We start from the raw sequence: 25,022 nt of genomic DNA, 5'->3' as shown, positions 1-25,022 counted from the left end.
AATAAGAAATCTTTGAAAATAAAAGAACAAATTGAATCACGCTGTAGGAATTGTATATTTGTGACAGGAGAGAGAGAAAGTGGGATGAGAGCAGTGTGTGGAAGCTAGAGAACATTAAATGTAAATAAATTATAATTATTTGGATAGCTATTACTTAATGTTGTAAGCATATAGTAAAATTGAAATAATGATATAATCATTTAAAAGCCGTGTAATTTTACATTTTATATATATATATTCCTTTTTTTATTCAAATGTACATACAGTTTTATAATTTTCACGTTAATTGTACACAGATAATAAATAATTCTTCCAGAGATGAATCAACTGAGTCTTGAATATAAACCATTGGTTTATGCTGTGTATAGCCCTGTAAATGGGCTTGATTTTATTATAGATGCTATTTACTAAAACATTTGTTTTTGTACAGATGGGAAAACAGACAATGGGAACACCATGTCACACATGGCATCTTCAATCTGAGACAAAACTCTATCGCCTGCAGACTCCATCTTCACCACTTTTTAGACCAGTTCACCACGATATCATCGGTTTGGATGAATTTGCTATGGGCACTAATGCAATAGTTGCTGTCATATCATACACTGTAAGTTGGTAAATAATTCTACACATTAGCCATAGCAGGTTTCTCTGTGTAGCAAATTGTATATTTATAACAGATAACTGTAACCAGAAATATTCAAACTGGCCCATATTTCATATAGAGCAAAGGATTTATCTGCATCAGTGTTTGATTTGTAGGATCAGTGAAGATTAACATTATTTTGAATCCTCAGAAGAACAATGTCCATGTAGGAAATTTGCATGGGCAGTCTTTCCACATAAGCTATTATTGAGCTTTGGCCAAATGGCTTATAAAGATGCGTTGACTCATCCAACTTGAATAAAGGACTTTAAGAGAATATGAAGGTATATTTCTGAGATAGCAAGAACTGATGCTCTTTTAATAATTTCAGAGTGTCTCACATACCTGTATTCGAATATAATGTGACAGGTAGGTGTAAAATTTTACTTTGAAAACTAACATTTACTAGAGCTATTAAATAAATATTTCTCCTGACCGGTGTTCAGTGGGTTGATAGAATTGACATGTGGTGCAGTTAATAGTCCTCCACTCAGCTACCACTGGACTCTACAGACTTCCAAAGTAAAAATTGGATGTTATAAGGCCAGGAGAGTATGAGTTTCACAATTTCATTATCCAGTGCTAGTGAGAAATGAAAAGATGAATGTTAATCCATTGTATAGCATTGCAGTTAGAAAGCATTTGTTTGAAAATTTTCAGTGAGTGATATCAGGCTGCTACTTTAATATAAATTCTGACAGATTCTCAACGACGTTGGAATGTGAATCTGGACTCTTTATCTTGTGCAGGCACTGCTCTTACCAACAGAGTCAAGCAAATGTGCATCAGTAAGCCTCACAGGAAAGGGTCTGGTTCTGAGTCTCCCTCCGACACGTGGTTTTAATCTGTCAGGAAGTTTCACATCATCATTCACTGTGCCACGGAGTGCGATATTCATTATGGAGGTTAAGCTGTTACCTGTCATGTCATTTCTTGTAGTAGTGCTAATTCTGCAGGGTAAGCTGGAAAATCTTAGTGATTTGTGAAAACACTTAGAAATATATGGCAGGTTAAAGCATTTAGGTAGGCTGGGAGACAACCCTCAGTACCTCACTTGTGAAGAGAATTTCCTACAAAAGTCAAGGGTCTAACTTAGAGTCCTGATCTAGGACACAATTGTTATTTGACAAGGACTCCTTTAACAGTAACACTCTACTGTATAGTAAATGTTTAACTCTGGAAGCTGGTTTAACTATTGCAATGAAATTTGAAAGTGAGATAACTGCAGCATGCATGATCATCTTGCTGCAATTTTATAGACACGTTCTTACCATTTGCTGAATGGTTACGTATAACAAAAATTCTAGCTTCAGAGTTGTATATTAAACAAACCAGAAAATGATTTAAACATGTACAATCATTGAGCTATCAGCTTCATGCAATAGAGCAAAATTATCAATGGGGCACTTTCAGACAGGATATGAAGTCGGGTATGTATAATGTAGTGTAATGTTCAATCAAATTAAAATCAGAACAGTATGCAGGGCGATCTCTCACTCACATGCTATGGCACAAAGCCATTGGCTCTCTGTTTGCATCACACTTTTTTTTGTAAACAGGTCCCCATTAATCAGGAAACAGGGTTTTTCGCTACATTATGAGGGCACTTGCAACACAAATGTCTCCCAGAAAAACCAAAAAGGGTTTAACAATGTACTAGATGGTACAACATTCAATAAAATTGGGGATGATGTTCAGATACCTTTTAGAGTCTATACTGGAATTCTTTTGATCACACATTGCTTTTGTTTTTGAAGTTGTCCATAGTTGAGGAGTGTACTGTACACATGGCTAGTAGTTTTATATTAACATTTTACAAACAATTACAAATTTGATTTCATAACAAAAATGCTGAATTTGTAGCTCACAGTGTTTCCAAAATGCCGAATGTCTAGCTCACTGAGTTTCCACTTAAGTCAGATGTGAAGTACATAAGACAATAATTTGGCTTGTGAGACATACGGACTACAACATTTACAGTTATGGATTAGTAAAAGAAGTGTATAATTCTTCACACATTAAAATTTCAGGAAAAATGACATTTGAGAATGTACAATAATGATAGACCATTGATTTTATACCAGATAAGTGAGCGAGATTTAACCAAAATTGAAAATCTCAAAGGCAGCTGAGGTTTAGTACTCCAGTGATATGGACTGTAGACAGGGCTGGTTTAAGGTAATATGGTGTCTGAAGCACTGAATAAATGCATGGCTCCTGTTCAGCAATTTTGTATCACTTCGAAAAGATTAGAGGCTGGATTAACCCTCGAGCGGGCGTGCCTATGTATAAAGTGTGACAACCACAAATATCATTGTCTCGTACTGTTCCATTGTTGTTTTACAATTGCAAGCATTTACTTATTCCTTCTTCTTTGCTTCAGCTAGCACTGTGATAAGTTGTACTGTCACACATCCAAGTGAGCAACAGTAACATAAAATGAACAGTGACTAAAGTGAGAAAAAATTTACAATTCATGCAAGAAAATGAACCAGATTCTGAGCTAGCAACGCAATCCCACAATGAGGCAGTTGTCTACCAAATAATTAGCAATCGAATATGAAGTTTGCTGGGATCTCATGCAACTGCACTTTTTGATGCTTTGAGTGGGTCATTACTGTGGGGTAACACTTCAATGCGGCAACAGAGTGCTATGAGTGTTTATTTTAATACTGTTTAATGGAACAGAGATTTAGCTCATATATGAAAGTTTGTTTCATCGTTGTTTAATTAAACTAAGATTGAACTGTGATTTTGCTCATATATGTTTACTTTAGTAACATAAAGACAATTATTCTTTACATGTGTATGAAGTATGTCCCACACCTACTCATGTTATAAAAAACGGTGCGCCTGCTCGCTCGAGGATTAATGAAAAATAGTGGAAAGCTAAGATGTTCGTTTTAGTGTTTCGTGTTGTACATAGTCGCTCCTGACTTGAGTACAATGCACAGAACATTCTTACAACCATGTGAAACTATCAGAAATGTCCTTCTTTGGGATGTTGTTGAACTTGTGTGTCATATTCGCACCTTCTTCGGTCCCTCTAAACTGTCTTCCTTGTTTTGTAGTAGGTTTGTAATGATAACACAGTCTTGTCACCTATAATGATTTTTTACAGGAAAGAATTGTCTGCATTTTTCATTCCAATCAAATCACAGAAGGTGCCCACACATTTTTGCTTTTGTTCAGGATGCAAGATGTGTGAGACAAACTTTGCACTCATTTTTCTCTTTTTCAAAATGTTATGGAGAGTGTCTTGAACTCTTGATTTAGAGGTGCTCAGTTTGTTGCTCTATTTTGATTTGTGACACGATGACATTGACACAATAGAGCTGCACATCCAGTTCTTAGCATTGTCTTCTCACAACTGACTGGTCGAATGCACATTTGTTGTTTGCAGTTGTTAGTTTACGCGCCGGCCACGGTGGCCGAGCAGTTCTAGGCGCTTCAGTCCAGAACCGCGCGACTGCTACGGTCGCAGGTTCGAATCCCACCTCGGGCATGGATGTGTGTGATGTCCTTAGGTTAGTTAGGTTTAAGTAGTTTTAAGTTCTAGGGGACTGATGACCTCAGATGTTAAGTCCCATAGTGCTCAGAGCCATTTGAACCATTAGTTTAAGCTGCCATCATAGTTGCTGCATCAATCTCACTTTTACACCTGGAATAAAATCAGTCTCGGAACTTTTTCGTGGACGGTGTATGCGCTCGCATCTTTTTAAATATATTATTTTACTTTCATCATTTGAGGGATAATATTGAGATGTAGCAAGCTGGGATGGCTCCTCTTGCTGTAGTTTACTACTTAAATATTTTTTTGTTTTGTTTTTGAAAACATTGGAAAACCCAGGATGGAATAAGTCACAGACAGGCACAGCAGGAAGACTGCTAAACAAGTAAGCTTTCGGCCAGAAGGCCGCCTCCTGAATTAGACAACATGCATACACACATTCATGCAAACACAACTGACACACATGACCACTGTCTCTGGCTGCTGAGGCCAGATTGCGAGGAACAGCATGTGATGGGAGAAGCAGTCTGGGTGGTTGGGGTAAGGAGGAGTCTGGGGCTGGGAGGGGGAGAGAGAACAGGGTGGGGATGGGGTCAGTAGAGTGCTGCTTGTGGGAGCAGGTTAGGGCAGCTAGGTGCAGTTGGGAGGCTAGACAGAGAGCAGGGGGAGGGGGGCCGGGTGGAAAAGGAGAAGTAAAAAGACTGTGGATGTATTGGTGGAATAGAAGGCTGTGTAGAACTGGAGTGGGAATAGAGAAGGCGATAAGTGGGTGGAGGACAGTGAATAACGAAGGTCAGAGCCAAGAGGGTTAAGTGACTGTAAGATACATTGCATGGAGAGTTCCCACCTGCACAATTCAGAAAAGCTGGTGTGGGTAGGAAGGTGGGAACTCTCTCTGCAATACATTCTACATTCCTGTAACCCTTATGGCCTCAAACTTCATTAGTTGCTGTCCTTCACTCACCTATCCCCTTCCCTGTTCCTGCTCCAGCACTACACAGCCTTCTATTCCATCAATTCATCTACAGTCTATTGGTGTCTCTCAATTCTGCCCCCCCCCCCCTCCCCCCACCAATATCCCCTCGTCCCCTCCCTTCTGCCCTCTGTCTAACTTCCCGACTGCACCTAGCTGCCTTACCTCCTCTCTACCTCATCCTTGTATGCACCCATGAGCAGCACTCTACTTACCCCACCTCTACCCTGATATCCATCCCTTTCTCCACCCCAGCCACTTTCTTACCTCCACCATCCAGATTGCTTCTCTCATTATGCACTGTTGCTCAGAGCCTGGTCTCAGCAGCCAGAGACAGGGTTCAGGCTTGTGCAAGATGCTTTTTTGTGAATGTGTGGGTATGTTGTCTAAATCAGGAGGAGGCCTTTTGGCTGAAAGCTTACTTGTTTAGCAGTCCTGTTGTGCCTATCTGTGACAGGACCTCCACTATATGGTGAGTAGCAATCTAGTCTTTTCATAACAGTGTATTTTTTTCATTATATACATAATGCATATGCAGTAAAATGACTAAATTCTTATCATGCAGTTTCGTTAAACTTCATTATTCACAGAGTAATTTACAGTCTGCTAACGATGATAGTACCTTTAGTTCATATGAAAAATATTATTTAAAGAAATATTCATAAACTGCGATAAGTATAAATTACGTGGATGTCGGAATTCAATTATATTAAAAATGGTTTGTTTCCAATGTGGAATAAGTTGTTTGAAAGCTCTTGCTTCCCTCTTTCAAGCAAATATCTTACTTTTTCTGAAAATGTAATATTTCAAAAGTTATTTGTATGTAAAGGTTATGTGTTTCAGAATGTTCTGATCTTAACATGTAATTCTTTTCAGAATTCAGTGCCATAGTTTCATATCTCTGGTTTTTCTGTTTCTGAAAATGTATTCTCTCCCTAAAATAACCTTTTAGGTTGCTAATTATTCAAATTAGAAGCATTCAGCCAGTTCAGACACTATGTTTTTTTTTTTTTGGTCAGTCTGTGCCTGGTAATTGAAATGCTAACTTCTATGTCAGTAAGTCGTGGTTGGACAATTGGAGTGTATAGTTACTATGTTTCAGTCTGGTAGCGAGTCTACAACATATACAGTTATTCTGTAGATAATTGCCGCTTGTTGAATTTTGAAACTTTTTCAAGTAGATGTAGCTTAATGAGATATGTTAAAATATTGAGGCTCCTATAGTTCACAAAGCTGATCATCACACTAAACTGTGTTATATGAAACGTGAAGAGAAATGACAAAAAATTTATCAAGTGTTACATGTATCTTTAGTTCATCATAGAAGAAGATAGAAACTGTATGAGACTTAACAAGGTAGTGGCATACCCACAGGTCGCTAAGTTACAGTGTCTAATAAAGTTTTATTTCAACTACTAACAAAGAGATAGAGGGGCTGGCCAGTACTTATCTCAGCTCAGTACAGCCGATAGATACACAAAAAACAGAACCGAAAATTTACATTCCTAGCTTTCGGAACAAATGTTTTTTTTTTTTTTTTTTTTTTTTTGTGTATCTATCGGCTGTACTGAGCTGAGGTAAGTACTGGCCAGCCCCTCTATCTCTTTGTTAGTATTTGTTTCACATCTTTATATGAGATTTTCCATTAATCATAAAGTTTTATTTCACTAATTCAGAATGTTACGTACTTTAATTTTTGAGCTTTCCCAACATAGTGACCATTAATGAAGACTTTCAAACTACTAACCACACTTGAGTCATTAGCTCGATCCACATAGCAAGAAAAAACCCTGTTTAGACAACCAGCTCTTGTTAGTTTTGTTGTGAATGATGAAACTGACTATTTTGAGATTACATGACAGATGGGTTTGGCTATGATTGCTACTTCTCAGTATCTTTTGCACATTCTTAGTTTTTTTCAAATTGATATTGAATTAATACATATGTATTGTTTGGCAGGGGGATCTAGTGTGATTGAACATTTTTTATAATTTTTTACCTCTTAGAATAATAAAATCAAGATATGCAGCTGTTTCATTCACAGAGTACTACGCAGGAAGAGCAGCTAGTTTCATGTGCTAAAACTAATGACTGGCTAATTGTTACTTAGTATGTGATCTTTTAAAAGCTTCTTATATACATTTATGTCCATTTGCGTGATAGTTTCCATTTTCCAGAGAAATTGTTGCTCTGAGTATTGTGCCTACACTGCAAAACTTTTCGTTTCCAGGGGTATGATATGGAAGATGCTATGATTATTAACAAATCATCATATGAAAGAGGTCTATGCCATGGATCAATTTACAAATCTGATTTTATTGAATTACCAACAGTAAGTTGTTTTTCATTTCCTTAGTGATAACATATCAGTACATGCTGTTACTTACTGGGTTTTTAATTTATTGTACTTACAGCTTTCTTTTAATACTGATCTTTCATACCACCAAGTGCGAAATAAAGGCCATGGCTGTTAATGCAAAGAAAATTGTTGGGTTTTAACTAAATCATAATGTATAAAGATTTATCAAAAAGGTTAAAATGACAAAAAAAATTATTTTTGAGAGTTTCCCTTTGGCTCCATGTGCACCATATGATTTATTTCAAATTAAGCTCTCATTTTTGTCCCATTTATTACAAAATGTTCATTATCGTAGTTTACTGCAGTTTGAAGTTTACCCGTTAGTTCTATTTTTTTTATTGTGAAATATTTTCTGCACACTCCGAATCTTTAAAGTAGAGGAACTTACAATCTTCGTATCCCTTTTGTTTCCTTATTTCCTACCTCTCAGTACTTCCAGATGATAGACCTTGTAAAAATTCTAGACTTTTAATGAAGTACTTTCACTGGCATATATGGCTCCACCAAGTGCCAACAGCCTCTGTAGGATGGATGGGTGTATGGAAATCCAGGGCACCCTCATGCCCTTGAAATGAGAAATTTTTCTAAAGACAGAAGAACCTATTGGAGGTCATTGGCATAGGATGCAGAAGATAAGGGGAAACCACTTGTGGTATCCGTAGTCCCACTGGGCAAAACTCTTCGTAGAATGACTGTTCCTGAGAATAAATATTCCAAAATAATATGCCCACAATTGCACTTCTTGGTGGGCACTATCCCAGGAAAACAGCGTGCTGAGAGGTTAAAGAAGAAGACTGAAACTTCAGGACTGAGGATTGGAAGCTAAATGTGAGAACAATGAATGAGAAAGGTAAACTAGAAAATCTGAAGAAGGAAATTATGCAATATATCATGAGTGTTTTAGGACTCTGTGACATGTGATGGGTGGGAGAAGGGAGTTGGTTTTGGAGAGGATAAGATGATTTACAAGGGAGAAGACTGAAAAGGAGGAGGAGTAGGTGTATTGTATAAGAAGAATCTGGATAAGAACATATCAAGATAAAAGTGCCTGTCAGTGACAGGGTGATATCAATGAAGATATTGAGTGGCCCAGTGGAAGCCTAATTTGTTCCAGTATACATGCTTACATCAACAGCAGACGAGGAAGAGTTGGACAATATTATGAAAAGGAAAGTTGCTACTCACCATATAGCGGAGACGCTGAGTCGCAGATAGGCACAACAAAAAGACTGTCACAAATAAAGCTTTCGGCCATTAAGGCCTTCGTCAACCATAGATGTGTACACACACACACACGACTGCAGCCTCAGGCAAATAAAACCACCCTGTAGTATGGTTTCAGTTGCCCGAGACTGCAGTGTGTGTGTGGTTTATGAATGCCTTAATGGCCAAACGCTTTATTCGTAACAGTCTTATTGTTGTGCCTATCTGCGACTCAGCATCTCCGCTATATGGTGAGTAGCAACTTTCCTTTTCATTATATTGCTGCATTCCATCCTGGATTTTCCATGGTTTGAAGAGTTGGACAACATATATGAACAAATAGAATAAGCATTTGAAGAAGATGCAAAAGGTCGAATAAGAGCAATGATAATGGCAGATTGGGACAGTGTTGTGGGGAGGTGTAGTCATGGAAATGTTGTTGGACATTATTTTGTACAAAAGCCCTGGTAGTTAGAAGAAGTGGGACTCTGGCAAAACTGAAGAATGAAGATGTTGAGTTCTTTACAAACTGCGTGGAAGAAAATTGGGAAGAATGAGCTCGAATTTGGATATATCAGAAGTAGAGGTGGGGAGGGGGGGGGGGTGTATGTGGAGATTACCATTAAAGATGTAATGCTAGAAACTTTGGAGACAGAAGGTGCAAAAGTAGAAAAAAAAAACAACAAGGATTAAAAAGCAATATATCACACAGAATCTACTAGATAAAACTGATATGTGGAGAAAGAAAAAATGACTCTCCAGGAGAAGGAAAAGGAAATATAGAAAACAGTCTACTCAACAGAGAATTGAGGAGGATCACTCACAGAGCAAGAGAAGATTGGATGAAGAAGCAATCTGTGGAAATAGAACAATTAAAAAGGCAAGGAAAAATGTACAGAGCTCCAAAGTGAATATCAATGAAAGAACTGTGAAAAAGTAGCAAGCAAGAAATGCTATACAAGCAAAGAAAAACATGAAGAAAACAAAGATATGTGAAAGTCACACATGCATCTATGATCTGTATGATTATATCATAATTTAATTGGATAGATAAAAAATCTAATCAATAAGCGGCGGCAGAACGTACACATAAAAGACATTATGAAGCGGAAAGTTGCTACTCACCATAAATCAGAGATGCCGAGTCACAGATAGGCACACCAAAAATACTGTCATAAATATTTTTGGCCACTAAGGCCCTTGTCAACAATACACACACACACACACACACACACACACACACACACACACACACTGGTGGCCATTCATTCAGACAGACATCTTTTGGTTGTCATGCCCACATAGATTGCAGCACAATGGTTGCAGCTTAGCTTGTAGATCAGGTGACTGATTTCACAGGTAGCACTCCATTTGACGGTATAGGTGATGTTTGTGACTGGACTGTAGTAGTAGTAGTAGTGGTGGTGGTGGTGGGGGTGGGGGTTGGAAGATGTATGGGACAGGTCTTGCACCTAGGTCTATTACAGGGGTATGTGCCATGAGGTAAGGGGTTGGAAGCAGGGGTTGTGTAAGAATGGACGAGTATATTGTGTAGGTTCGGTGGATGGGGGGATACCACTATGGGAGGGGTGGGAAGGATAGTGGGCAGGACATTTCTCATGGCAGGGCATGACGAGGTAGTCAAAACTCTGCGGAGAATTAATTCAGTTGCTCCAGTCCGGGGTGGTACTGAGGTATGAGGGGAATGCTCCTCTGTGGCCAGATGGTGGGACTTTGGAAGGTGGTGGGAGACTGGAAAGATAAGGAACAGGAGATTTATATTTTTACAAGATTGGGAGGATAATTATGGTTTATGAAGGCTTCAGTGAGACCCTTGGTATATTTTGAGAGGGACCACTCATCACTGCAGATGCGACAACAACAGGTGCCTAGGCTGTACGGAAGGGACTTCTTGGTATGGAACGGGTGGCAGCTGTCGAAGTGGAGGTATTGCTGGTGGTTAGTAGGTTTGATGTGGATGGAGGTACTGATGTAGCCATCTTTGAGGTGAAGATATACATCTAGGAAGATGATGTGTTGGTTTGAGTAGGACCAGGTGAAGCAAACGGAGGAGACGTTGTTGAGGTTCTGGAGAAATATGGATAGGGTGTCACCACCCTCGATCCAGATTACAAAGATGTCATCAATGAATCTGAACCAGGTGATGGGTTTAGAATTCTGAGTTTTTAGGAAGGATTCCTCTAGATGGCCCATGAATTGGTTGGCACACATATAAGACAGTTGTAATTGGCAAGCTTTGGGAACCAGTGGCTCCTCCTTCAGGCAGCCACTGGCTCCAGAAGCTCGCCAATTACAACCATCTTTTATGTGTGTGTGTTCTGCCGTCTCTTGGTGAGTAGATTTTTTATCTATCCACATAAATTATTTTGTCAATAATTGAATGTATGATTGTATCAGTATTACGAAAAGGGTATTTGCTACTCACCATGTAGCGAAGATGCTGAGTCGTAGAAACACACAACAAAAAGAATGTGAGAAAGTGAGGTTTCAGGCAACAGGGCTTTCATCAGAAATAGACAACGTACACGCAAACACTGATGCAAACCCAACTTACACACACATGATCACAGGCCAGCAATCAAAGACTGTGGTCACATGTGTGTGAGTTACATTTGTGTGTGTGTCTATGTGTCCTTGTGTTTTGTCTATTTCCAATGAAGCCCTTGTTGACCGAAAACTAAATTTCTGACAGTCCTTTTGTTCTGCTAATCTGCAACTCAGAATCTCCGCTGTAAGGTGGGTAGCAACTATCCTTTTCATAATATTATTGCATCCCATCCTGGATTTTCCATTATTGGTTTTATGATTATACGGCTGATCTTGAAGGATTAGTTTTAGGGGATGAACAAGATTGTGATGAAAATCACTGGAGACTAAGAATAGAAAACTGGGAGGTGGAGAACACGATCCTGGATCTTAAAGAAAGGGTCAAATACCCTCTGAGACACAGAAGGCCTTAGGAAATGATGCTGTAACTAGAGTTACAAATCTGATCAGTAGGATATATGATACAGGTATTTGGCTTAAAGATCGCCTTAAGACCACAGTGGTTCCCTTCCCAAAGAAATGCAATGCCTGTCAAAGTAAAAATTATAGGGCAATTAGTTTTATAAGCCATGTTACTAAGGCTGTGGCCAGAATAGTGCTGAGAAGAATAGGAAGGAAAATAGAGGAGAATGTAGGAGAAGATCAGTTCAGATTTAGAAAAGGCAGAAGGATCAGAGATGCGATTGGATGTCTGAAGATGATGGCAGAAAGATTTTTTGAAGTGAATAGACAAATGTATGTTTGATTTGTCAACTGCGAAAAAGCATTTGACAGAATTCACTGGTGTATTCTGTTGCAGATTCTGAAAGGTACTGATATAGATTGGTAGGATAGAAGGTTGATATAGCAACTCTGTTTGGGACAGAAAGTGGTATTTCAAGTAGAAGGAAATGAAACTGGAGAGAGAGGTATTGAAAGATGTGTGACAAAGGGTTGCTGTGTGTCACCAGCACTGCTCAATATGTATGTTGAAAAGCTAACCAATAAGGCCTTGGAAAAATCAAAAGGACTTGTAGTGGGTGGAGAAAGAAAATACTGTCAAATACCCTGATGATATAATTGTGCTAGCAAAAACAAAGGAAGGAATCCAAATAATGATGGAGAATATTTTGTGTGGGTCAAGAGTTTGGAGTGAGACTGACCACTGACAAGACCAAAGTGATGATGATTCGAAAGGACAATGACATGATTAAATATATCATTAGATTGAATGGCATTAGAATAGGTTCAGTCATTTCATTGTTTGGGAGTTTGATAACATCCAATGGAAGTTATACAGAGGAAGTGAGGTGCATAATATCTATGGGAAAGAGAGCTTTTGGGAGAGTGAAAGGTTTTGTGCCAGCCAGTAGCATCCCCATTACATTTAGAAAGAGGCCCACCAAATGTTTTTGTGGTATATGACAGACAGCAAGAACAAAAATATTTAGAAAATTTCTAAATGTGGTTATGGAGACAAATCGAGAAAGTGACATGAGTCAATAGACTGAGAAATGAGGAGTTGCTGAGCTGGGTAGGAGAGGAGAGGAACTTCCTGAGGATGATACAGAAGAGGAAAATATCTTGGATGGGACACACATTATGTAGGAAGTGTGTACTACAGAGAATCATGGAAGGAAAAGTAGAAGGAAAAACTGGCCAACCATCCTAATTTGTTCCCCCTAAATCACTTCAGGTGAATGCTGGAATGGTTCCTTAAATTGAACCATGACCCATTAATGTCAGTAGCCTAGTCCATTTCAAGCTTAAACTTCATTTGCAAAAATCTTCGATGTTGACAAGATAAAATGAACACACATATAAAATCTACAATTAAGGCATACATAGTACATTTAGATCATCAACAAAATCAGAGAGCCAATTAAAATGCAACATTTCAAAAATCTTTCTAGTTAACTTTAGGTTCTTGGTGGAAGGGCAGTAGATAAGTCAAAATGGAAGGAATAAATAACAAGAGAAGGAAGACAGTTACAAATAGGACTGACAATTATGCCATTGGGCTGGATGAACAAATTTCAAATATAAAATAAGTGAAGTGGTTAAAAAAATTAAACATAATATAAAATAGAGAAATAAAACAAAACTCAAAAAGAAGTAAATTAGAGATAAAGTAAGAAGAATAGAATTATTGAAAAGGATAGCAAGACTTTGGTCCACCCTAACCAAATTGTTGAATTCTTCTCTTTTTGTATGTTTTTCACAGTCCCTTGTAATTTTGTATTTTAAGTTAAATTGCTGCTTTTCTGTCTCCCACAACAAAACAGTGTTTTAATGGCTTTCCATATATTTACAGCAAAACTGCTATTTTGAGCTTGATCCAAACCTCATTGGACAGAACACATCACTTGATAGTGATGGCCTTCCTATGCCAGGAACTGTGTTAGATGAAGGAAATTATTTATACTGGTAAGACATTTAATTAAATACACTTTGGTAAGAAATTTAGCATGACAGTTAGAAATTTTGGGTAGCAATTATGTTCTATGAAGAATGAGTGAAGGCTGTGATGAACTTTGAGATTCAGATTACAAGTAGCTCTATTTAACTTTTTGTGATTTACATGCCCCACTCAAACAAACATCACAATTTTTGTGTCAACAATTGGCAACTGATACCTGTTACCTCCCTCATTTTGATAAGTTAAGTTACTTTTTAGGGTTCCATACCTCAATCAGTAAAAATGGAACTGTTTTATGATCATTTTGTTTGTCTGACTCACTGACTGACTGACTGTCTGTCTGTCTGTTAAAAATTCCTTTTATCAGAAACAGGCAGAAATGTCAAGTTGAAATTTGTGCCACATTCTATGGTCTACAGTCGCTTGTTGGTGTCAAAAATTGAAGCTTCTGAGCCAGTGCAGTTGAAAGATATGGCCACTTATGTCACATATTTTGATACTTGCAAACTGACTCATCAAAACCTATAGTGTACTTCCTGTTGACGTAGAACTATGAAACTTGGCAGATGACATGCTTTCACAGTAAAAGTAAAGGAAAACATCTGGAAATTGTTAGTTTGTAATTATATGAAAAAGTATTTTGTTTGTCATTTGTTATACGTCTCATTGTCTTGCTGTCTAAGCCCCTTTTCTTCAGGAATGGGTAGACGCATGAAGTTGATATTTATGTCATGTACTAAGGCCTATGGTCCCTTTATGGTGTAAAACATTTAATCTCCTACGTCAATGCAGTCAAAAGACAGGCCATTTATATCACATATTTTGACACCTTCCAAGTATCAACAATATTGATAACAGGCAAAAATCAGAAAAATTTCCTGGTTGCATGAACTATCTGTATACATAATCAAGTATGGGTCAATGGAAGCATCAGATTGCACCCGTCTGCTTTGATCCATGATGTAAGGGTATTATGGTGTGGGACATCATTATGGTGCGGAGTTTGAGTTGGTTGTTTTTGTAGATGTTATCGTGTGTGTGTGTGTGTGTGTGTGTGTGTGTGTGTTTGGGATGGCCGACCTACTTTGCAGTGCCGACATTTGTTGGTGGTGGGTAATTGTTTTTTTGGGTCTAGTTTTCTCGAGCTTTAATGTTTTGTGTATTTATTGTTTATTGAATGTGTTTTAATTTATGTAGGGATGTTTGAATTTTCAATTTTTGACGTTATGTGGTTTTGTTTTTGTTTTTCGTAGTTGTAGGTGCTGATTTTTTCATGTCAGTAGTTATGGTTGACCTATATAGGTCAAGGGAAATGACCAATTCCAATTTTCATAGTTTTATATGTAGGTATTGCTGTTTTGGTATCGTCAACTGTGGTCAAGGGAAATGTCTGATTCCAATTTTCATAATTTTCGCTGTAGGCATTGGTGTTTTGGTATCGTCAGCTGCGGTTGACCTATACACGTCAAGGGAAGTGTCTGATTCCCGTAGATTTTATAATTTTTTTTGATCGTCATTTTGTGTGTTTTGGGATCATGGTGTGTGGTTTTTTTTTTTTTTTTTTTTTTTTTTTAGCTTGTCCCGTCCCTAAAACCTCCAATTTCCATGGCTGATTGTATTTTTGGGGGGAGATGTTATTGCCTTATTTATATGTATTTTTGTGTTTGTTGCCATGTGTATGTAGTGACATCGTAGGCACCATATTGGAGACGCTTAAAATAGCCATTTCCACCATATTGATGACGCCATGGGTCAAACCAGACAGGTGGGATCGGACACTTCTGTAATCCCTTAAGTATGTACGGAACCCTCAGTGTGTGAGTCTTTCTTGTACTTACAAGGTGACAATTATTGAACTATATGCCAACTAGCTCCGCATATGACAAAGAGATTGATGAAACGTATGATGAGATCAAAGGAATTATTCAGATAGTGAAGGGAGATAAATAGTCATGGGTGAATGGCTGACTGGAATTTGATAGTAGGAAAAGGAAGAGAAGGAAACGTAGTAGGTGAATTTGGAATGGGGGTAAGGAATGAAAGAGGAAGCCGCCTGGTAGAATTTTTCACAGAGCATAACTTAATCATAGCTAACACTTGGTTCAAGAATCATGAAAGAAGGTTGTATACATGGAGGAGGCCTGGAGATACCAGAAGGTTTCATATAGGTTATATAATGAATGGTAAAACAAAGATGTAGGAACCAGGTTTTAAATTGTAAGACCTTTACAGCGGCAGATGTGGACTCTGACCACAATCTATTGGTTATGAATTGTAGATTAAAATCGAAGAGACTGCAAAAAGGTGGGAATCTAAGTAGATGGGACCTGGATAAACTGACAGAACCAGAGGTTGTAGACAGTTTCAGGGAGAGTATTAAGGAACGATTGACAAGAATGGGGGAAAGAAATACAGTAGATGAAGAATGGGTAGCTTAGAGAGATGAAATAGTAAAGGCATTAGAGAATCAAGTAAGTAAAAAGATGAGGGCTAGTAGATATCCTTCGATAACAGAAGAAATATTGGATTTAATTGATGAAAGAAGAAAATATTAAAAGGCAGTGAATGAAGCAGGCAAGAACGAATACAAACGTCTCAATAATGAGATCAAGAGGAAATACAAAATGGCTAATCGGGGATGGTTAGAGGACAAATGTAAGGATGTAGAGGCATGTATCACTAAAGGTAGGGGACTGATGACCGTAGATGTTCAGTCCCATAGTGCTCAGAGCCACTAAAGGTAAGATAGAAAACTGACTACAGGAAAATTAAAGAGACCTTTGGAGAAAAGAGAACCACTTGTATGAATATCAAGAGCTCAGATGGAAACCCAGTTCTAAGCAAAGAAGGGAAAGCAGAAAGGTGGGAAGGGTATATAGAGGATCTATACAAGGAGGATGTTCTTGAGGACAATATTATGGAAATGGAAGAGAATGTAGATGAAGATGAAATAGGAGATATGATACTGCATGAAGAGTTTGACAGAGCACTGAAAGACCTGAGTCGAAACAAGGCCCCGGGAGTAGACAACATTCCATTACAACTACTGATAGCCTTGGGAGAGCCAGCACTGACAAAACTCTACCATCTGGTGAGCAAGGTGTATGAGACAGGCGAATACCCTCAGACTTCAAGAAGAATATAATAATTCCAATCCCAAAGAAAGCAGGTGTTGACAGACGTGAAAATTACCGAACTATCATTTTCATAAGTCACGGCTTCAAAATTCTAACAGGAATTGTTTACAGACAAATGGAAAAACTGGTGGAAGCCGACCTCGGGAAAGGTGAGTTTGGACTCTGTAGAAATGTTGGAACACGTGAGGCAATACCGACCCTATGACTTACCTTAGAAGATAGATTAAGGAAAGGCAAATCTACATTTTAGCATTTGTAGCAAAAGCTTTTGACAATGTTGACTGGAATACTATCTTTAAAATTCTGAAGGTGGCAGGCATAAAATACAGGGAGCGAAAGGCCATTTACAATTTGTACAGAAACCAGATGGCAGTTATAAGAGTCGAGGGACATGAAAGGGAAGGAGAGGTTGGGAAGGGAGTGAGACAGGGTTGTAGCCTTTCCCCGATGTTATTCAATGTGTATATTGAGCAAGCAGTAAAGGAAACAAAAGAAAAATTCAGAGGAGGAATTAAAGTCCATGGAGAAGAAATAAAAACTTTGAGGTTGTAATGGATCTGGGAGATGGTATTTTTTTTTACTGTATTTGTCGATACCAGGTTGTAAATGTTTTTTTTTTTTTTATACTTTTTGTTAGAATTTATTGTAATTTGCCTTATTATATGTTAATTTACTTATGTTTTTGAGAGTGAAAGCATATTGATTACTATTAGTAAATGTATCGAAGAATAGCAAAGAGACTGATTACAAGTGGAAGCTTGTGATGTGTAAAATATCTTTAACGCTGGAGTCGTCTTCGACTATAGTCAGTCGGCAGCTAACTCTTGGTGTGTGTTGACGGAAGAACAATGTGAAGGTCGCCGTCATAAATAATTTTGAATTATGTTACTATTTTTTTTGTATTAACCATAAAAAAAGAAACTACATTTGAAGAAATGGTATTTGAAACACCAAAATGAGGCAAACACGTTGAACCACGTCTTTTCTGCAGCCGACAAAGATGCATTGTGGAATCATACTTAGACAACTGAAGCCAAGACTAATATCGCCTTGCAAACGTCTAACGGAAAAGGTACTGTCACGAAATATGGCAAATTTAAGTAAATAAAAAATAGTGACTATATTTTCAACTTGTGTCTTAGCCGGGATACAATATTTCAAGGTTCACCGATGACATTGTAATTCTGTCAGAGACAGCAAAGGACCTGGAAGAGCAGTTGAACGGAATTGACAGTGTCTTGAAAGGAGGATATAAGATGAACATCAACAAAAGCAAAACGAGAATAATGGAATGTAGTTGATTAAATCGGGTGATGTTGAGGGAATTAGATTAGTCAATGAGATACTTAAAGTAGTAAAGGAGTTTTGCTATTTGGGGAGCAAAATAACTGATGATGGTCGAAGTAGAGAGGATATAAAATGTAGACTGGCAATGGCAAGGAAAGCATTTCTGAAGAAGAGAAATTTTTTAACATCAAGTATAGATTTAAATGTCTGGAAGTCGTTTCTGAAAGTATGTGTGTGGAGTGTAGCCATGTATGGAAGTGAAACAAGGCAAGAAGAGAATAGAAGCTTTCGAAATGTGGTGATACAAAAGAATGGTGAAGATTAGATGGGTAGACCACGTAACTAATGATGATGTATTGAATAGAATTGGGGAGAAGAGAAATGTGTGGCACAACTTGACTAGAAGAATGGATTGGTTGGTAGGACAAGTTCCGAGGCACCAAGTGATGACCAATTTAGTATTGGAGGGCAGTGCGGAGGGTGAAAATCGCAGAGGGAGACCAAGAGATGAATACACTAAGCAGATTCAGAAGGATGTAGGTTGCTGTAGGTACTGGGATATGAAGAAGCTTGCACAGGATAGAGTATCATGGAGAGCTGCATCAAACCATTCTCTGGACTGAACACCACAACAACATAAGCCGGCCGGTGTGGCCAAGTGGTTCTAGGCGCTACAGTCTGGAAACACTCGACCGCTACGGTCGCAGGTTCGAATCCTGCCTCGGGCGTGGATGTGTGTGATGTCCTTAGGTTACTTAGGTTTAAGTAGTTCTAAGTTCTAGGGAACTGATGACCTCAGAAGTTAAGTCCCATAGTGCTCAGAGCCATTTGAACCATTTGAACAACAACTTCATCAAAGAAAACGTAAATTAGTTACAATCTGTGGTGTGCACCCACTTTATTCAACATGTAAATTTCACTACAGATATTCGGTTTTAGGTTATGACATGTTTGATATGCCTGCTGTCATTGGCACAGATGAGTAGCAAAATTCTGCATGATCCACTGAAGTGTCGGAACATCGATACTTTCGATGATCTACTGAATGGCTATTTTCAGCTCAGCAATGGTTTTGGGGCTATTGCTGTGCAACTTTCTTTAATATATCCCCACAAAAAGGAGTCACATGTGTTCAGATCCAGAGAATATGGCAGCCAATCGAGGCCGGAGCCAGAATATGGTCCCCAAAGCGCTCCTCCACGACATCAAACACTCTTCTGCTTCAATGGGGTTGAGCTCCATCTTGCATGAACCGCATGTTGTTGAAATTGGGGTCACTTTGGATAATGGGGATGAAATCATCTTCCAAAACCTTCAAGTACTGTTCTTTAGTTGCTGTTCCATCAAGGAATATTGCACCAATTATCCTGTGAGTGGACATTGCACACCACTCAGTCACCCGTTGAGGGTGAAGAGACTTTTCAATCATGAAATGTCGATTCTCAGTCCCCCAAATGTGTCAGTTTTGCTTATTGACGGACCCATCCAAATGAAAGTGGGCTTTGACACTAAACCAAACCATCAAAGTCCTGTTGTTCAATTCTATAGAGAATAGGGGTTGGGGTTTGAAATGAGAGATGCTGGTCTTCAACAATAATTTTTTGCAGTTTCTACCAGTTGATTTCCTCCTATTATGCAGTTTGACTGATGGATTTTCTGGGGCTGGTTTGGATCACAGCACGCGTCTTCTTGACGTTTTCAGGCATTTTCACCCTTCGTGGACGACTGACATTGCCAACACTGTCATCACGAATGCTGTCCATTCTCTCAAACTTGATAGTCGAATTCTTGATTGTTAGCACACTTGGACCAGATGTCTTCAGTTTAAACTCAGTCGCAAAATTTCTTTGAGCTTGAGCTGTTATTGCTCGCATAGCAGGCCTTCACAAGTGCTATACACTCAGGCATATTGTACCGTGACATTTTCACTTGCAAATGGCCAACAACAAGGTGTGTCCGCATGTGCAGACTAACTCCCATCATGCCCTGCAGCCAACCATGTAGTTTCAACCTCCTAACGCAAACTATTCATAAGTCATGGCGATTTTATTTCATATAGTTCAATAATTGTCACTTTGTAACTGAATTTTTATTGATAACAATTTCACCATGTGTTGGCAACGTGAGGAAATATGAATGATTGAATCAGAAAAAGTATGCTAACAGAAAAATTAGGGAGTTAAATGATGATTGCGTAGAAAGGTAACAAAAAAACAAGTCCCTTGAACTTTCAAGCTAATACTCATCGTTTTCTAATACATCTACCCGCTTCTCTCTCTCTCTCTCTCTCTCTCTCTCTCTCTCTCTCTCTCTCCTGCTCTGGTAATGGCATCTGGCATCTCATATCCAAAATAACACTGCAGTTTAACTCCCAATCTGGCTTTCATAAAGATTTAAAAAACAAAATTCATAATTAGCATTTTCTGTTTTCCATGTCTAATGAATTCAGTTCTGTTCTTCTTCATACTTAAATGAAATTTTAAATCAAGGGTAACTCTGTGAAATATTTCACATCTATTTCCACTTAAAACTGGTAACACAACATACTGATGTGTAACCATACATCATCAAGGCTGCCAACTATTACGGATAGTCCATAATTGTTATGGATTTATCACCTTAATTACAGAGTTAGGGGAAGCTACTAAAAATTATGGAAATACAGTAAAACCCTGGTTTTACACTGTTCAAGGGACTTCAAAAAAATGGTGTAAAACGCAAGAAAATGTAAAATGTGGGAAATAATGTTTCAAGCTGTAAAAGTTACGTATAGGATACCCCCTTGCACTTTATGTATGATGTATTTACATAACAGGCATCAAAAGACTTGTCAGTGACTTTTTTACTATCTAATAAAGGTCTATTAGCTAATAAAAACTGCTGATGTAACCGGAATTGATAGCTGTCTGGGAAGTGGAAACGTTTGACTTAATTTGAAATGTCATAATAGATGATTTTGGAAAGCCTGCAGCTGTCATTCATTATTTAAATAATGAAATACTGCACTAGTTACGTATTTTTTCATGCTTAGCATGACGCATTTCGAGAATTTTTTTCTCTTTGTCAAGTGCAAATATGTAAATAAGTATTTTGTGTGGTGTTTAAATACGGGTTATTCTGCGTCTCTTGCACTGTAGTCATGTTTTTGAGGTTATCAGGTAATGTGCCTCATCAGTTATGTAGAAAACCACACACACACACACACACACACACACACACACACACACACACACGAACTATCACTCACACTGTTTGTTTGTGTAACATCACAAAAAATACATACGTAAATACTGCACTTGACAACGAGAATAAATTCTAGAAACACGTTTTGCTCAGTGTGATTACAATACATAACCGGCACTGTGTTCACACTAAAAACATTTGAGCAACACCAAGTGAATGACATTGTCAACTAGCGCTCCACGTGGCCATGCGCTGAAACACGCTAAATATGGTTCGACAGAGGTGTCACGATGATCACAACAAGCATGAAACTGCATTTTCACTGTAGAGACAGTTTGGAAATGGTTGTGATTGGTCATGATATCTTGATTCGAACGAACTTAGTTATATACTCCCATCAGCCACCACAGCTTGACAGTGGCGGGAGATAAGGCACAAATTGTTAAAACTTGTACATGTTTACCTGTTCAAGTCTGCTGAATAGAGTGCCCTGGTGTCAAGAAACTTAACCACTTAAATTTGTAAACACTACTGCGCAGCCAACATTATGGCAGCATCATATTTTCTCCACAAACATTATTTCGTAATGCGTAAATCATGGGAAAATTATAAATATGTTGACGCAAAATCAGGTGCAAATTGACATTGTAGGCATTGGAAATTTGACAGGACTGATAAAAAATGTCGAAAATTGTGGGAAAATGTTAATTCCGGGAACGTAAAAGCGGGGTTATACTGTAGATGTTTTGCAGTTTTTTTTTTTTAATCAGAAACAGCACCATTTACATTTCAGTACTCATATGCTACTAAAATATTTCATAGATTGCAATGACTTCCACCCTGAGTACACAATAAACTGGTCTACAAATGATTTCGTCACCACGACTTATTAAAGGTGCATTTACACTGAGTTCAAAACATTTTGTGCAACATTATATTAAAAGAAAAAAGGAAAAAAAATACTGCGCTGTTTCGCTCCAGTAGCAGTGACACAGATAAAAATAAAAATTAAGCCTCATTTCTCAGTACCACAGCAACTACTTTCTCAGTACCACAGCAACTACTATGACAACACGAATCATTATCTGACTCTGGAAATATTTGTCATCAGCAAGTTACATGAGCTGCCGTCATACGAAAGGGGGGTGAAGTAAAAAAGTGTAAGACATTTTCTATGAGGCAGAAATGTGTGTAGGAGGCAAAAGTCAGTGGTAAATGTGGAAGTGGCAGGGGATTATCAATTGTAGGGTTCCCTGTCACATTCACTGGAAATGTGACAGACACTGAGGCTGAAGAAATTTTCTTTATTGAAGGTGATAATGTAGATTAATTTTAATACTGATATAAAAATAAATGTACGATCAATTAAAGGTATCTTTTTTATTTAGGATTGTCAAATATTGAAATATAGTGTTTAAAGACCTGAAAGGCTGATTTTTAAAAATTTTCTGGCAAAGGAGGCTGACTAAGGAGGGGGGAGGATGGCTAACCACCCTCCATATTTGCCTTGTGATTACTGACAGCCTGTTCTCAAGGTTGGCAGCTATCATACACATCCAGAAATATTGTAACAATTTTCTGACTTGTGTACAGCTGCCAACTAATCTGACCACAGGTGCACTTATCACCAAAACAAAAAGCTGGAAGGCAAAAAATATTATAACTGCGAAAAATTTTAATGATAGTAGTCCTCATATGTGTATCTATATGTAATATTCTTTAGTGGTTAACCTTTGCTGCAGAAGCAGTTGATGATCACCTTATTTACTCTTCACCAACTGGATTCTTGCAGCATAGATTCTACACTGCATGTCAGTGTACATGTTGACTTAGTGATGGGGACTTGCAAAACAAATAAAAATACACTATCTACTGATAAGCCAAAACATAATGACCATTGTCTACTATAACAGTGAATGCTGCCTGTTGGCATTGTGGGCACGTGACATGGTAACCAAAGTATGTAAGTGGAGCAGACACAGATGGTCGGGATCACCCTCGTGAAGATATGTGCTGCAAATTGGGAAACCCATTGAGATAACTGACTTTGACAAAGGGAAGAGTATTATTATTTTGCAGAGCCTGTGAACAAAAAACATCGAAACTGGTTGAATGTTTGTGTGCTATTGTTGTGAGCATCTGCTGAAAGAGGCAGGAGCGTGAAACTACCACTAAGTGCTAAATGGTTGGATGTCCACGACTCTTCACAGAATATGGGGTTTGGAGGCTTGTCTGCTCTGTAAAGTAGGATAGATGGTGACGTGTGTCATCTCTGCTGAAAGAGCACAATGCTGGTGCACGCACAAGTGTTTCGGAGCACACTGTTCATCGTACATTGCTGAACATGGAGCGCCGCAGCAGACCACCCCTATGTGTTCACTTGTTAACCCAATGACATCATCAATTATGATTGGATTGGGCACAGGACCATTGGGATTCGACCGTCAATCAATGGAAAAATGTCAATTCTTCGGGTGAATCACATTTTTGTTACACTACGTCAATGGTCATCTCCACAAATGCCGTCACCGAGGCACATGCAGCGTGCTACGGACACAGACTGATGAGAGCAGTCCTGGAGCCAGGATTGTGCTACAGTGGTTTGATGTGCATTATAGCGAACTCATGTTGATGTCTTAGTGACCAAATTCACCTGATATAAATCCTGCGGAACCCATCTGGGTCGCTGTCGGGCACCATCACTGCGTACGCAAATCAGCGGCCCATTATTTATGCAAATTACGTGACCTGTGTGTAGACATCCAATGCTACATACCTCCACAAACCTACCGACAAACTGCTGTATTCCTGATACTCATACTCAGTGATGTATTTTGTTCCAAAAGACAGACAAAAATAGCTATTAAGCATGTACTCATAATGTTTTGGCTCCTCAGTGTATATGTACAAGTTACCAGTAAATCTCAATGAGGCTTTTGTTGTTTTGATACTGAGTCTGGTATTTCATCTGATCTCAAATTTTATATTATGCATGTGATTCATTTTACACCTTTATAGGGTTTTTGATTCTGTTTCCTTACTCAATTCATCAACATTCTGATTGAAATTTTTCTGAAGTGTTCTTCATCCGTAAAAGTTTCTTAATTAGGTTTATGGAACAGGATGTATTCATGTTTTTAGGTATGTATTTATTGGGTATAAAGCAGTATACTGGATTTGGAACACTTCAGGATTATGATTATGTATATATACATGTATATTCAATTACAATTTCCTACTCAATGGATTCCACAGTATTACAAATAAAACAATAAATGATTACCATCTTCATTCTTCAACAGTGACTTGTTCTGAACAATTTGGTAGGCATAGTTGTTATCATAACTACTAGTAGGCAATCAGTTAAGCAATATACATACAACAAAAATATATATTGACACTAATTAACAAAAATAACCTGATCTACGTACAATATTTGTCTTAAAATTGTACAATTGTGAAACTGTTTAGTTATATCTTGGCATTGGTAAGCTCTCTTCCATACATACATCAACAAAATAGGATGAGTATAGTTTTGAAAAGGGATTCACAGTTCCTTAAGTTTTTCAACCCATTTGGAGGAAGGTGGAAAATTTTTGTGCTAGCATACTTGTCACCTCTCTGTGACAGAGGGACAGATTGTTTAATTGATGGTGTTTTGTTGTTCCTATGCCTAGCATCACACTAACTCTGCAAGATCTTAAAAGTCGGAGAAATAATAATGCTGTGAAGCTGAACCTTACAAAAACATACATTG

At 38.2% G+C, this 25,022-nt stretch overlaps 1 protein-coding gene across 1 annotated transcript in view; it reads left to right on the top strand.

The window, feature by feature from the left end:
• The window catches only part of LOC126237080 (DNA-directed RNA polymerase I subunit RPA2), a 213,062-nt gene that overhangs the window by 112,290 nt on the left and 75,750 nt on the right, over positions 1-25,022 (top strand). Inside the window, exons 13-15 of the mRNA XM_049946878.1 lie at positions 431-607; positions 7,361-7,462; positions 13,554-13,666. Coding sequence (XP_049802835.1) covers positions 431-607; positions 7,361-7,462; positions 13,554-13,666 — 392 coding nt within the window. The remainder of the gene's footprint in view (positions 1-430; positions 608-7,360; positions 7,463-13,553; positions 13,667-25,022) is intronic.

This window comes from Schistocerca nitens, chromosome 2 (assembly GCF_023898315.1).
Source record: "Schistocerca nitens isolate TAMUIC-IGC-003100 chromosome 2, iqSchNite1.1, whole genome shotgun sequence".
NCBI classification, from domain to species: Eukaryota; Metazoa; Arthropoda; class Insecta; order Orthoptera; family Acrididae; genus Schistocerca; species Schistocerca nitens.
Note: the sequence above shows the minus strand (reverse complement) of the source record. Positions and strands in the feature narration are given on the sequence as shown.